At 43.0% G+C, this 14,564-nt stretch overlaps 2 protein-coding genes and 1 long non-coding RNA gene across 5 annotated transcripts in view; 2 read left to right on the top strand and 1 right to left on the bottom strand.

Annotated features, from left to right (window-relative positions):
* Positions 1 to 13,061, top strand: part of SPATS2L (spermatogenesis associated serine rich 2 like) — a 73,276-nt gene extending 60,215 nt beyond the window's left edge. For 2 of the 3 annotated variants that reach the window (XM_081927184.1, XM_081927182.1), the window contains exons 8-12: positions 1,723 to 1,781; positions 3,745 to 3,854; positions 5,554 to 5,656; positions 6,415 to 6,626; positions 9,900 to 11,287. In XM_081927184.1, coding sequence (XP_081783310.1) covers positions 1,723 to 1,781; positions 3,745 to 3,854; positions 5,554 to 5,656; positions 6,415 to 6,626; positions 9,900 to 10,298 — 883 coding nt within the window. In that variant the 3' untranslated portion in view covers positions 10,299 to 11,287. Of the gene's footprint in view, positions 1 to 1,722; positions 1,782 to 3,744; positions 3,855 to 5,553; positions 5,657 to 6,414; positions 6,627 to 9,899; positions 11,288 to 12,465 lie in introns of those variants that run through there. The other variant, XM_081927183.1, reaches the window with a different exon arrangement.
* Positions 1 to 14,564, top strand: part of SGO2 (shugoshin 2) — a 111,193-nt gene that overhangs the window by 66,032 nt on the left and 30,597 nt on the right. The gene's annotated exons all lie outside the window — the stretch shown is intronic.
* On the bottom strand, positions 11,247 to 12,459 carry LOC309363448. The gene is made up of 2 exons (XR_014165352.1): positions 11,816 to 12,459; positions 11,247 to 11,454 (listed from the first exon to the last, which is right to left on the bottom strand). It is a non-coding gene; the product is annotated as an uncharacterized lncRNA (long non-coding RNA).

The following is a 14,564-nucleotide window of genomic DNA, read 5'->3' as shown; positions in this document are numbered from 1 at the left end:
CTGAGCCCAGGCTGGTCTCCCCTGGCTCCGCATGAGCAAACATACCCCACCACGACGCATGATGTTAACACTGTATTGCACTGTACCACATTGTTCCTGTTATAAGAAAAAACTGCTCCTTCTTATAACAGTTCCCTAAAATCCCCTACACACACACACGCACACACACACGCACACACACAAAAGTTGAAGAGCTGGGAGAAATTGCCACTGAGTTCCAAGTCAAACCCTTTAAAAATATATTAAATAGGAATTGGGGAGTGGAGGGAGGGAGGGAGAGAGAGAGACAATAGCTGCTCAGTATTGTAATGGTTTTGCAGTAATATCATCTCATACCATGCAGAAGGAAGATGGGGGTGTTTGTAACTGGGTCACTGGGATCCGTCATGGGCAAGTAACATGGGGGGGCGGGGTTGCTTGGGTGCTGTCCCAGCTGCCAGACCTCTTGATTTTTACAGATGTTCCTTCCTGATACTAGACCGACATTCTGACCAGCAGCACTTAGAGAATCTATGCATAGGGCGCCATCTGCTGGAGATTGCATCTCAGCTGTGCCCCAAACAGAATTGCTAAATCAAATCCAGACCACAGAAAAACGATTTTCCCAATAGCTGCAGGAGATAATATGCACTAATGCTAATTTGAGTCATGCTTGCAGAGCCGGGCGGGAATTGCACCACAGAAGGGAGAGGTATTGGCAGGCTCTGTGTAACCCCAAGTTTTGCAGATTCTCAAAAAGCAAAGGTGCGGGAATAGAACGGCGTTGCTGAAAAAGGAGGACAGAAGCAAACACATATACAGGGTAGAATGAACTGCCTTATTGTCTGGATAGGCTGGTCTATATTGCACATTCCACATTGGGGTTGTTCTTCAACTACCAAGACATGAAAGCACTGCAGGAGCTCAAATCTGTTGCTCCTTTACAAGAGAAGAATTCTAAGATGCTGCCCAGAAGGAACATCTTTTGTCAAAATGCCTTGGGGGTTGCGCTATGTTTAATGAGACTGTTTCCTACGCCTATTCGGAACACCTCCTTTTGTGATGTGCCCTTTTGTGACATTTAGGCATTCTTAAAATAATTATTAGGTGAAGAAGCTGGTTAAAATTGACAGGTAAAGATAAAGGACCCCTGGGTGGTCAAGTCCAGTCAAAGGTGACTATGGGGTGCGCATAGTCCATGTTTATGATGATTTATATCCCTCCTTTAGATGGAATGATTCTCAAGGTTTAATGCAGAAACACACATACACCAATCCATATCCGTATCGCCTCCCTCTGAGCTAACCACACATTGGTTACAGCAGCCATAGCAGCAAAATATAACCAGTCCTTGCATGATGTGACTGTAGCTTGCTCTGTAAGGCTGCAGTCCTGGGCAGACTTTCCTGTGTGTTCAGTGATGCTTGCTTCTGAGTTGATATGTGTAGGACTTGCGTGGGAAACCTGGGGCAAAATACCATCACCACTAGCCAAATTGTGGCATTTGTAATCACTGCGTTCTGTTGGTAACAGCCAAGTAATTCTCTTTAAGATAAATTGCACAGGCTTGAATTTAATAAAGTAGCGACATATGATGAATTACTATCACGGCACTCAGAAATTTGCCCATGCTTTATATCTTCCCAGAAATTGCTTATAATATATGCCCAAACTGCCAAGGTACTGTCGGTATGTCCTTCGAAAGAATATAATTATTTTAAATCTCATGTTTTTAATTTTCAGCATCATAGACAAAGAAGTCTCTTTAATGGCAGAAGTTGACAAAGTTAAAGAGGAAGCCAGTAAGTAAAGAGGAAAGTAAATGGGAATATTGTATGCTTTGAAACAATTGGGAAAGGGTGTTTATAGCTGCTATTGCAGAAATAAAAACAATCATTCATCTGTTCAGAAGCGGCATTGTGTGTTTCACCACATAAAGTTTTTGGATTGCAGGTAGAATTGCACCTAGGTTTTGCGCCAGATGTTCTGGCCTGAAATTGCACTTTTAAGAGTAACGAGGGTTGCTGTGTATCCAACCATCAAAAGGACACACATGGTTATTGGATTGAGAGTAAGGTTTGAAATGTTAACCACCCCGCTCTCCAAAAAAGCAAGTTTCTAACTATGAAAGTAGGCTTTAATGGAATTGGGTGAATTCTCACAAGCCAAAAGCATGGGCAAAGAGGACTGGGATTTGTAGTGTTCAAAGCCAGAGTTGTCTTGCACACCTCTTTGCGTAAGATTGCACCCAGTCTCACACAAGTGGATTTGGGCCACCTTGCTCACACCACATCTCAGGTTTTCCCTGAGAGTGTTGTTGCCTCCAGAAGAGCTTTTTCAAGAAGTGCCAGGTGCTGCAAGTGCCACAAGGAAAGCAAGTGACCGAGAAGTGGGCACTCCCACCAACCTGTCAAAGTTGGCCTGTGAAGGGTGCAGAGATTGTGGATCTGGCCTGCAGGCAAAGTACAATTCCTGTTCTGACATTACATGCACATTAAACTTTTGTTGGCATTTAAGGTGTTGGTTTTAACCTTCAAAGCCCTATACGGCCTAGGACCCTCGTACATACGGGACCGCCTCCCCTGGTATGTCCCACAGAGAAACTTACGGTCTTCAAACAAAAACATCCTGAAGGTCCCAGGCCACAGAGAGGTTAGGCTGGCCTCAACCAGAGCCAGGGCTTTTTCGGCTGTGGCTCCGATCTGGTGGAACGCTCTGTCACAAGAGACTAGGGCCCTGCATGTGGTGGGAATGCCGAAAAATAAAACAGTTTTGGGAGAAGGTATATACGGAATTAAAAAAGATACTAAAGTACACGTTTATAAAAAAAACCGGAAATCTTCCTATTAGGGATACTACGACAAGAGATAAAAAAGGAAGATCGCAGATTGGTATACTATGCGCTCGCGGCAGCAAGGGTTGTAATAGCTCAGAGGTGGAAACAGCAGGAAACGCCAACAGTGGAGGAGTGGAGAGCTAAACTATCGGAATATGCAGAGCTCGATAAATTAACGGGGAAAATTAGATATATAAAAGACCAAGTGTTCACTAAGGACTGGGGAAAGTACGTAGATTATCTGGAATGTATAAGTGAAGGGCAAATAACGCTAAAGGGATTTAAAGATGTACTGTGATAGATTATGGGATATTGTGTAAGGAAAATAGAGAACAAAAGTAGGTATAATGGCAATATCAACGATGAAACGTGTAACCTTATCTACTGCTTCGAATGATTTGCGGCCAAGCTGAAGGAAGTCCTGAAAGATATAGCCACAAATTAGGAGAGTTAAGAAAACAATAATTTTGTGTATTTTTGTATTTTTTATTTATTTTGATTGTATGTTGTTTTTCTTTTATCCCTTTTTGTGTACCTTTTCCTTTACCTGTGTGTTAACCTTTGTTTTTTTTTATGGAATAACTAATAAAAATTTATATCGGAAAAAAAAAAGAGACTAGGGCCCTGCAGGACTTGACATCTTTCTGCAGGGCCTGCAAGACAGAGCTGTTCTACCAGGCCTTTGGTCAGGGCACAGCCTGACTCCCTCCTTTAGCAATCTTCACAGAACTTTAGCCTAATGGTTGCCATCAATTTGATTTGAATTAATTTTATAATGAAATGATTTTAGAATGTTGTACTATTTTATTGTTGTTAGCCGCCCTGAGCCTGGTTTCGGCTGGGGAGGTTGGGATATAAATAAAAATTATTACTATTATTATCATCATCATCATCATCATCATCATCATCGTCACCTTCTTGTTTGGCAGTGGAAATCTTAACCGCTCGTCAGAAAAAAGCTGAAGAATTGAAGAGGTTAACAGATTTGGCTAGCCAAATGGCAGAGTCTCAGTTGGCTGAACTGAGGGCTGAAATTAAGGTTAGTCTGTGTGGCCATTTCTTTTGAGGTTGTCCGTGCCTCCTTTCCTGTAGCGTACGAACCAGACACACAATAATTCATTCCTCAAATAGAGGGTTGGTGTTTTTTTTCAAAACAAAGTGCAGATCTGACTTCCTAGGTAGGTCATAGAATCACAGAATTCCCAAGAGTCAAGTCCAACCCCTGGCACTGCAGGGAACTCAGCTAAAGCATCCATGAATTTCACTTAATGTCATGAAATTAAAAGGTTGGTCTCTATTGAACCCAGAGACAGTAAAAACAAGATTTAAACCCTTCCTTCTGGTCTTTTGCCCTTAGAGAATAATATTCCCTGAACCATGCATGTAGTGCAGTAACTTTGCTGCGGTTCTTAACATTTTGTTTTATTCCTTACCTCTATTATGCCTCTGTCCCCAATTATGTATCTGTCCCCAATTATGCATTTTGCTGCTGTTTAGGTAAAGGCAAAGGGACCCCTGACAATTAGGTCCAGTCGTGACCAACTCTGGGGTTGCGGCGCTCATCTCGCTTTATTGGCCGAGGGAGCCGGCATTCAGCTTCCGGGTCATGTGGCCAGCATGACTAAGCCGCTTCTGGGGAACTAGAGCAGCGCACGGAAACACCATTTACCTTCCCACCAGAGTGGTACCTATTTATCTACTTGCACTTTGACGTGCTTTCAAACTGCTAGGTTGGCAGGAGCAGGGACCGAGCAACAGGAGCTCACCCCGTTGCTGGGATTCGAACCGACAACCTTCTGATCGGCAAGTCCTAGGCTCTGTGGTTTAACCCACAGCGCCACCTGCATCCCTATGCTGCTGTTTACAGATTACCTATTGGAATTAGCATTGTTATTATGCTGCTTATTGAAATGTATGTGGATGTGGATATGGATATAGATATAGAGAGATGCACACATTTTGATGTGTGTATGAGCATGGAGTGCTAATCAAAACAAGGTGGGTTTGCAGGACCATCACAGAAGTTGGACATTGCTTGCGAATACATTAGTGTTGAGCAACAACAAAAAACGCCATTCATAGTTTCCCTCCCAGTGTTGCGAAAGTTTTGGATATTCTTTTGAGGTTTGTGCTCAACCTCCTCTGCACTAGATCACAGGATCATGCTTCAATCAGTGCCGGATTTACGTATAAGCTAAACAAGCTATAGCTTAGGGACCCACTCTCTTGGGGGCCCACAAAATATTTAAAGGGGGGGGGAAACCTGAATGTACATTTCCAAAATATAAGATAAAAAACAAATAAAATAAAACCTACATACAGCAACAGCGTTTTGTGTTGTGTAGGCTCCTAGGATGTAAGTAATGGGCCGCTCCTGCTCCCCTGCTCCCTAAAATATCACATATACAGGGCCCCATTACCTTCAGTAGCTTAGGGCCTCATCAAACCTAAATCCGGCCCTGCCTTCAATCCACTTTTTTTCTTTTAACAACTGAAAAGCATTTCCCAGATCATGAGATGGAAGGGTGTTGTTCTTTTCGTGCCGCATCAATCGGTGTGGGGACATTTCACAAAGCCTTAAATGTACCCCGACGCTTTAAGGCTGCTCTCTAAAACGCTTGAGATTCAGCAGATGAGGCTTTAAAATTATTTTGTATTGGGCAGGCTTCTTTGACATCTCCTTTATTACCTGGTGCAGTTTATAACTTAAGTCATTCCCCCCCCCCACTACCTTGCAGCATTTTGTAAGCGAACGTAAATATGATGAAGAATTGGGAAGATCTGCCCGCTTTTCCTGTGACATAGAACACCTGAAGACTGAGATTCTGCAGTGCGGAGAACGTAAGTCATGGTGCTTCTGACGAAGCCTCGTGTAGATTCTTGATTCCCTTGTACAGCTTGTGCCTTTCTGATTGCTTTTCTCCTTGTGAAGCTAGGTGGGCAAAGTGTGTGTGCACTGTAGTCTCTTCCTCATTCAACTATCCCACCTTTGAGCCAAATAGGCTTTCACAAGCTTCTGCCTTGGTGGTTGGTCACTTGGCAAGGTAGAAGATCACCAGATGACCTGCTTCTAAAACTGATTGGATAATTTGAAAATATGATTGAAGGAATCCAGCTGTTCTTTTATTCTGTGCAGTGTACCTATTACAGAGGCTGGTAAACGCCATGCCTGAATAACACAAAAAAATATGAACTTGTATTTAAGTCCAAATGAAACTGAACAGAGGAATATATGGTAAAAATTACGTCCGAGGGCCAGCAGATGTCACTCACTACTGTTTTCCTGAAATAAATTCTCTAAATTGATTGAGATCTGACTTATTTGGCTTATATTTAAGAAACAAAACATTTAAAAATGGGCCATGATGATATCTGCGCTGAAGTATCCAATTGGAATTGATAAAGCACAGTTAATATGGTTTTAAGTGTTGTATTTAAATATATCCAAAACTTTACTCGGAAGATTATTTTTATTATCTTGGATGACTGTTGGTTGCCAAATCACAGCACACAGCAACAAAAAACGGACTCCTTTCCGCCCTCACTTAAACTGTTTCCATTTTGTGATTGTGAGTGTTGGGCATTTTTCTTCCTTGTAGTTTCTCACCCAAAGAACAATTATTCCTCAAGAACGCCATCCGGCCCACTGCTGCAGTCGACATCTTTGCGCACAGCAACCAGCATCCAAAAATCTTCAAATCGAATTCGTACCAAGACTCCTGATGGCAAAACAGCAACACCTAAAGTCTCCAGCCAAGTTAGCACAAACACCACAGAATCCTCTCCTCAGACGATTTCAACAAACAAACAGGTAAGGTACAGAAAATAATAGTGGCTTTCAATCCCTACCAATATCTCATATCTTGTTTGTATCTTGTTTTTGTTTTAAGAAAAAACCAAAACATTTCTCAAAGTATGTAATTTATTATCCACTGCCCTCAACTTCCCTGGAATCAGAAACTCAGCAATATCAAGCTATCTCCCACTTTCACATTATCAGTCCTGCACTGGGTAGAAACAGGTATTGGTAAAACCTATTTGGTGTTTCGCAACTTTCTGACTAGTTGTAGGACCTTAGCCTTAAACTTCTTCCAGCAAAGAAGCTCTTTGACGCCTAGTCTCCTCCTACTCTCTCTGCGTGAAAGCCTTCTGCACAAGGAGGGCGTAGGCAGCGGAGGACCTCTACTCTCTCCGCTGGTCACCGGCAAGGAGTCATGGGACCACCTTGCCGCTTCCCCCATCTGCCCCCCTTCTCCACTGGTGCTACGCTGATTCTCTTCCCCAGAAGATGGGCTGCCTCTCCCAATCCCGCTCTCTGGAATCTCTCTGGATTTTGCTCTCTCCCTCCGGCACTGATGGCAGTTCCCTGACACAGACCAAGCAGAGTACACGCAGAATCCACGGAAGCAATTGGCAACTTGGCTGCAGACAGGATGGACGAAGCAGGAACTAGGAACTTGTAGTTAGGTGTTTATTATATACAGTGGACTATTTACAGGAACAGAACACAGATCTTATGCTAGCTCTCTCTGACACGACTCACAACTCCTACACTGACACAGAACTCTGAACTCACGAACTCCAAACTCTGAACTACCAGTTAGTAAAGGTAAAGGGACCCCTGACCATTAGGTCCAGTCGTGGCTGACCCTGGGGTTGCGGCACTCATCTCGCTTTATTGGCCGAGGGAGCCGGCGTACAGCTTCCGGGTCATGTGGCCACCATGACTAAGCCGCTTCTGGCGAACCAGAGCAGCGCACAGAAACGCCGTTTACCTTCCCACCGGAGCGGTACCTATTTATCTACTTGCACTTTGACGTGCTTTTGAACTGCTAGGTTGGCAGGAGCAGGGACCGAGCAATGGGAGCTCACCCCGTCGCGGGGATTTGAATCGCCAATCTTCTGATTGGCAAGACCTAGGCTCTGTGGTTTAACCCACAGCGCCACCCACGTCCCTTCCATTAATTATCACTCCTTTGAGAGAGCTTGACCAATCAGGGAGCGGTCTCTATGTCTCTGTTATCACCAGGCAGACTTACTCCTTCAGATTGCCTTCTGGCTGTCTGCCAAACCTTAATTGACTCTGTGTGAGTAGCTGCACATACACAGTTTCTCAACAACAGGGACGTGGGTGGCACTGTGGTCTAAACCACTGAGTCTCTTGGGCTTGCTGATCAGAAGGTCAGCGGTTTGAATCCCTGCGTTTCCCCATGCCCTCTGGTTTCCGTCATGGTGTTTCGTTGTGCCAGAAGCAGTTTAGTCATGCTGGCTACATGACCTGGAAGCTGTCTGTGGACAAATGCTGGCTCCCTCGGCCTGAAAGTGAGATGAGCACTGTAACCTCATTGTTGCCTTTGACTGGACTTAACCGTCCAGGGGTCCTTTACCTTTTTTATTTTTACCTTACCTAGAAATGCTCTCCTTCTGTTCCTGCAGCACAACACCCACTAGAATTAATTTGATTTGGTTTTGCAAATTGTTGTTTAGTTGTGTCCAACTCTTCGTGACCCCATGGACCAGAGCACGCCAGGTACTCCTGTCTTCCACTGCCTCCCGCAGTTTGGTCAAACTCATGCTGGTAGCTTCGAGAACACTGTCCAACCATCTCGTCCTCTGTCGCCCCCTTCTCCTTGTGCCCTCCATCTTTCCCAACATCAGGGTCTTTTCCAGGGAGTCTTCTTTTCTCATGAGATGGCCAAAGTATTGGAGCCTCAGCTTCAGGATCTGTCCTTCCAGTGAGCACTCAGGGCTGATTTCCTTCAGAATGGATAGGTTTGATCTTCTTGCAGTCCATGGGACTCTCAAGAGTCTCCTCCAGCACCAGAATTCAAAAGCATCAATTCTTCGGGGATCAGCCTTCTGTATAGTCCAGCTCTCACTTCCATACATCACTACTGGGAAAACCATACCTTTAACTATATGGACCTTTGTTGGCAAGGTGATGTCTCTGTTTTTTAAGATTGCAAATTGTACTATTGATTACTGTATTTCAGAGAAAGGACCTTGTAATGTTGTTGTTGTCATTGCTGTTCCACGGTCAAAAGTACCTGGGAAGATATGGTTCATGGTGAACAGGAAACACCAACCAAACACTTTGGAGAAGGCATGACAGCTCTTTATCCCTTTCAACATGGTCCAGTAGTCAGCTCAACAAACAGGTCCTCCAGAAAACTATAAGCACACTATAAGCACACAATGAAGAGGCTTTCATACTAATTCTCAGGCCTCCTTAGGAACTCCTTATTCCCCTCTTGCCACAATTCACCACCTTAATCTCAGGTATCCCTCTTCTTGGTTCTGCCAATAACATTCCTGTCTTCTCTGAGTGTCTCCTGAGTGTCTCCTGCAGTGTCAGACACCCAAACGCCACAGTGCTCTTCTTCCAGCCTGCCCATGTTTAGTTGCACACAGGCCACAGTGGCCAGCAGTGGTCTTGATCCCAAGCTGTATGTTTAATAAGTATGCGTGGAGGTGTAATAATATTATTAATAAGAATCTATTATTTATGCCCTGCCCATCTGACTGGGTTGCCCCAGCCACTCTGGGTGGCTCCCAACAGAATATTAAAAACACGATAAAATATCAGACATTAAAAGCTTCCCTAAACAGGGCTGCCTTCAGATGTCTTCTAAAAGTCAGATAGTTGTTTATTTCCTTGCATCTGATGGGATGGCGTTCCACAGGGAGGGTGCCACTACCGAGAAGGCCCTCTGCCTGGTTCCCTGTAACCTCACTTCTCACAGGGAGGGAGCCGCCAGAAGGCCCTCAGAGCTGGACCTCAGTGTCTGAGCTGAATGATGGGGGTGGAGAAGCTCCTTCAGGTATACAGGTATAATGAGAATGATTCTACTCAGCTTTCACCAAAAATGGCACAGGAAAGATGCAACCACATCCGTTGGCAGAGGCATTTTTAAAAAGCGCAACTGGTGTGGCCGTGCTGCAGGGGGTGCCACAACATTGCTGTAGAATGGAGCACAAGGAGGGAGGAACCGCACGCCATATTTTAGCATTGCACAGAGCATCGCTGAAGCTTGAAAGCCCAAAATCCACCATTGCCATAACCCTTCGTTTTGTTCCTTGACAGAATGCAGCTTCTAGCCACAGGCGGAGATTTCACACACAGTATCATGGAATTCGGCTGAATGGACCGCTTAAGTCTCCAAGTGCCATTAACGAGTCAGATCAGAACAGCACAAAAGGCAGCTCCCGGCAGGAATACAGAAGACAGCACCATAATAGTTTCCGGTCAAAAAACAAAGGCACTTTTAAAACCCAAGAGCATTCTGCAGCAGCAAAAAGCATGGAAACTCTAACGTATCCAGAGAAAACAAGACGAAAGCATCCTATGCCAGGCCCCACAGAGCAAAGGCCTTTATGCAGCAATATTACAAGGGTTTCTCAGTGCAACTTACGTCCTGCAAGAATAGAAACCTCCACAGAGGCCCCTGTCCTTTCAGTGCCAGCTGTGACACTGGTGGCGTGAGGATTGGAAAGACAGACGACTAGCAAATGTAATGCATTTTCATATTTAAGTTTCTCACTAAAGGTGCTTTCTTTTTATTCCAAATACTGTACACACACAAAAAAAACTTGCGTAGAATACTACAATTGTGGTAAACCGAACTTACTGGGGGTTTTCTAAACCACAGTAATCTGCCATATCTCATTTCATACTATAAAGGCTTTGCTCAATATACTCGATATTGTTTTTTCTCATAACAATGCAGCTTTTAGCTAGCCAGTGCCTAGTAAAACAATGAAATTGTTGTTAAAAATAAATGGCAGGAGGATGTCAATATAGATAATGTGTTTGTTACTGTCCAAAAGGTTGGTATTAGGGTAATCCTGACATTCCTACTGTTGGTCTGCAATTAAGATACTTGTGTTCATATAAAATTGCTCTTAACTATTTCCATTTTATATGGACCCCAAATTGTTAGTGCGGAACGAACCTCGTGGTTCAGTTTGATGTAACCGAATTTCATAGCCTGAATGATTGTCAAGATGAGTCCAAAATACTAGCTAACAAACGACATATTAATATTTTTCTGTGCTGTGCCACTTGTACAAGATTGGGTAAGATATAAATTTTGAACTGAAAAAGTAAGAGTAAGTTTTCCAGCTTCTTAAATCCTTTTCAATTATCTTTGCAGACTAAAAATCAGACATGTTTCAGTATGAGATTCTTTAATTTTCTTGTTCACGGCTGTAGACATCCCTTCCTTATTTAAACACTATTGGCCACAAACCTGTACGGAGTTGTATGCACTTGATTTCTTTGGGTTTCATACTATACAATTGTTTGTTGAATTATGGCCTGTGTGTCTTGCAAATCTTACAGGATACTGTGTATATCATACCTGAGCACATGCAAAATCCCAGGCTTATATTTTAAAACAAGCTCACAGCTTTAAATAGCCCAAGTCTGTACTTCGGAAAAATTATTCCCCCTTTTTATTAAAAAACAAACAATTTTACAAAATGCAGTGTTTTATTTTGCAACAACCAAACCATCTGGATTCTGTTGTTACCTTATTACCTTTTCCCCAAATCAGCCATTTCTAATGATGAAAAGGAAGATGTCTGGCTCACTGTTCTATGAAAGGGGTCCACAAATGTTGGCCTGCATTAGTAACCAGCTAGTATTTGTAGAAGGACGTGGGTGGCGCTGTGGGTTAAACCACAGAGCCTAGGACTTGCCAGTCAGAAGGTTAGCGGTTCGAATCCCCATGATGGGATGAGCTCCCGTTGCTCGGTCCCTGCTCCTGCCAACCTAGCAGTTCGAAAGCACGTCAAAGTGCAAGTAGATAAATAGGTACCGCTCCGGTGGGAAGGTAAACGGCATTTCTGTGCACTGCTCTGGTTCACAAGAAGCAGCTTAGTCATGCTGGCCACATGACCCGGAAGCTGTACGCCGGCTCCCTTGGCCAATAAAGCAAGATGAGCGCCACAACTCCAGAATTGGCCACGACTGGACCTGATGGTCAGAGGTCCCTTTACCTAGTATTTGTAGCTTTCCATGCTTTCTTTCCAAGTTGAACTGCTTTTTACCTTTTAAAATCCTAATGCAAAGTGAAAGATTCCTCTTCTTCCCTAAATCCTGTTCTTTCAGCTGATAATATTTTTTTAGGGGTTGGAGCAGGGAGAGGAGGTACTGTCACTAGAAAAGGTGTTGCACTATTCCGCACCCACCTTTGGAACATGAGCCTCTGAAATGAAGGCAATTTCTGATTTCCATTTTTTAAGCTTCTGCATCTGCCTCCATTTGTTGGAGTAACATACTCACCCAAGCTTTATCACAATCACTGAAAAAATAACCCAGCAACAGCTTGCCATAAAGACAGCAAGTGGTAATGAAAGGAGACAGGTGTGGAACACTGTAGTCATGAAGTTAATAATGAGCAGTCACCAATTTGAGGAAATTCAACATGCTGGCAGTGTTCTTTGTTGGCTATGCCTGTGGTGGATCCAAGCTTGCTGAGAAATGCTCTGCCATCATTGGTCCATGCGTCAAGAGACTGGAAGTACCATGGAAGTACTGAGTGCTTGCCATTTGACATACTCCTGAAAAGTCTTGTCATCGATCAATCACTTCTATTAGATCTGGAAATAAAATCTGAGTGTTATTCTTTTTCTGCCTTGCATGACAGGGAATGTCTTCCTTGGTTGGGAAGCAAATGGCCTTGCTTAGGAAGAGGAGATCTACTGACCTTTCCAAGTTCCAAATGATAGTCAGGGGGTAAGTCCAAAATGGGAAGCAGTAAAGATTCAATAAAGACACCCCCACATTCCCTTCCTTTGGAGAATCCGACAAATTCTTAACATTATGTTTTCACTTAATTTATGACAGCTTTTCATCTCCCCAGATTCATTGTTCGAAAAGTCGTGCTATGGATTCTAAAACAATCATGTGCTTGTCATATGAAATTATCATTCGTTATCACATTCCACCCTACAGCAATTTTAATGAAAGCCATATGAACGGCATCTCCTAAGGACATTTAACAGGCTGACTAACCCATGCTCTGTCACATGCAAATGATTTTGTCATACTGAATTTTACATCTGGACTCCCTTGTATTGCCATCCTCTCAAGTGGGGGGGGGGGCAGGATTACTCCACTGTGTTTCTCATATAAGAGACTAGAAAGAGAAGTCAACTTTGACTGGGTGTCCTGTGTTCTTTTCCCTTACCTATCCAGCTCTACTGCCACCTCTAGGTATAAACGGTATTTTTTAAAATGTCATTTTAGGCTCAGAATGCACTTTTGTAATAAGTAATCATTAAGTAAAGTCATATTATAGATTATGTGAAATGTAGCAGTACTTATAAAAGTATTATAGCGGAAAGAGCACAGCCCACCCAATATATTAGCAGGCCTAAAAGTTCTTTTGGGAGGAAAGGCAATAAATTTAATAAATAAAACAAAGGACAAAGCTTTGTTCTACAACTCTTGATTTCTTTTAGTTAATGATCTCTTTTAGTTAACATAAGTTTATCACTTTTGTAGAAGTTTTTTTTTTAACCAAGCTTTGCAGAAACATGTTTCTTGTGACATCATTGACAAAAGTATTATTATTAATAAGATCCACTTAAAATGGATTTTAATGTTACAAATGAGGTCAGAGCACTCAATTCAAATCAAACACTAAGTACTAGAAGACTGATGAGCTACTCTCAATCAAGTTAATGGCTCAATAAAAATGTAATCACATTCATCACATTGCCAGGGTTCAGCATTTTCCAATTTGTGAAAGTTGATTTCTCCTGCTACTATAGACAAGAGTTTTCTTAACACAGATTTTTTAAAATAAAATAAAAAAAATCCAGCAGGCATACTCTCATCTGACTGAATGCACTGATTTCAAAAAAGAATGCATGGCACAAAACTTCAAGTTCATTTTAATAATGTAACAGCTCCTGATTTGTCAATAATCTTTACATGTTGAACTTGCAAGGAATGGCTACATTACTATCCCCGTATCGCAGGTGGATTACTAAGGACGAGAGAAGAGTGTAAATTCAAACCAGACACCATGGTTCATAGCTCTGAGCTCCTAATCTACACCAAAACATTGGTCACAACTTAGTTTTACAAATACAAGCTACACCGAGCCCTGGGCCGACGCATTCCTCCTTCCTCTTCTGACACATGCCTAAATACAGTAGTACCTCTGGTTCCGAACAGGATCTGCTCCAGAGTCCCATTCGCAACATGAGCAGAACGCAACCCGTGTCTGCGCATTGCGATTTGCCGCATCTGCACACGACGTTCATTTTGCGCGTCTGCGCATGCGCGAGCAGCGAAACCCGGAAGTAACCCTTTCCGGTACTTCCGTGTCGCTGCGGGACGCAACCTGAAAAAATGTATCATGGAGCAAACGCAACTCAAGGTATGACTGTACTCTGAAAATCTCACTTCTGTTTTATATTAACTACAACTAGTCATGCTCTTCAAGCACAGGCACACTAGTTCATTGTAACTATGGACCCAATTTCAAATCCTAGTTTATGGAACTGGTATGTTTCAACCAAGTCTAGCTAACATTAGCTACAGTTTTTAGAGTTCAAAAAACACTCAGATACAAACAGAGGGTTTCCAGTCTCCTCTTAGTTGTGCCAGAGAAGGGGGACAGTATGCAAGCCCAAGGCTTGTTCTCAAAATGTAGCCAAATTTTCAAGGTCTACTGAAAGATCCCGTGGTGCCATATAACAGCTACAAAGATGCGCTTGAAAAAATGTGGACAAT

The sequence above is a fragment of the Podarcis melisellensis genome (genome assembly GCF_964234715.1).
Source record: "Podarcis melisellensis genome assembly, chromosome: 1".
Lineage (NCBI taxonomy): Eukaryota > Metazoa > Chordata > Lepidosauria > Squamata > Lacertidae > Podarcis > Podarcis melisellensis.
Note: the sequence above shows the minus strand (reverse complement) of the source record. Positions and strands in the feature narration are given on the sequence as shown.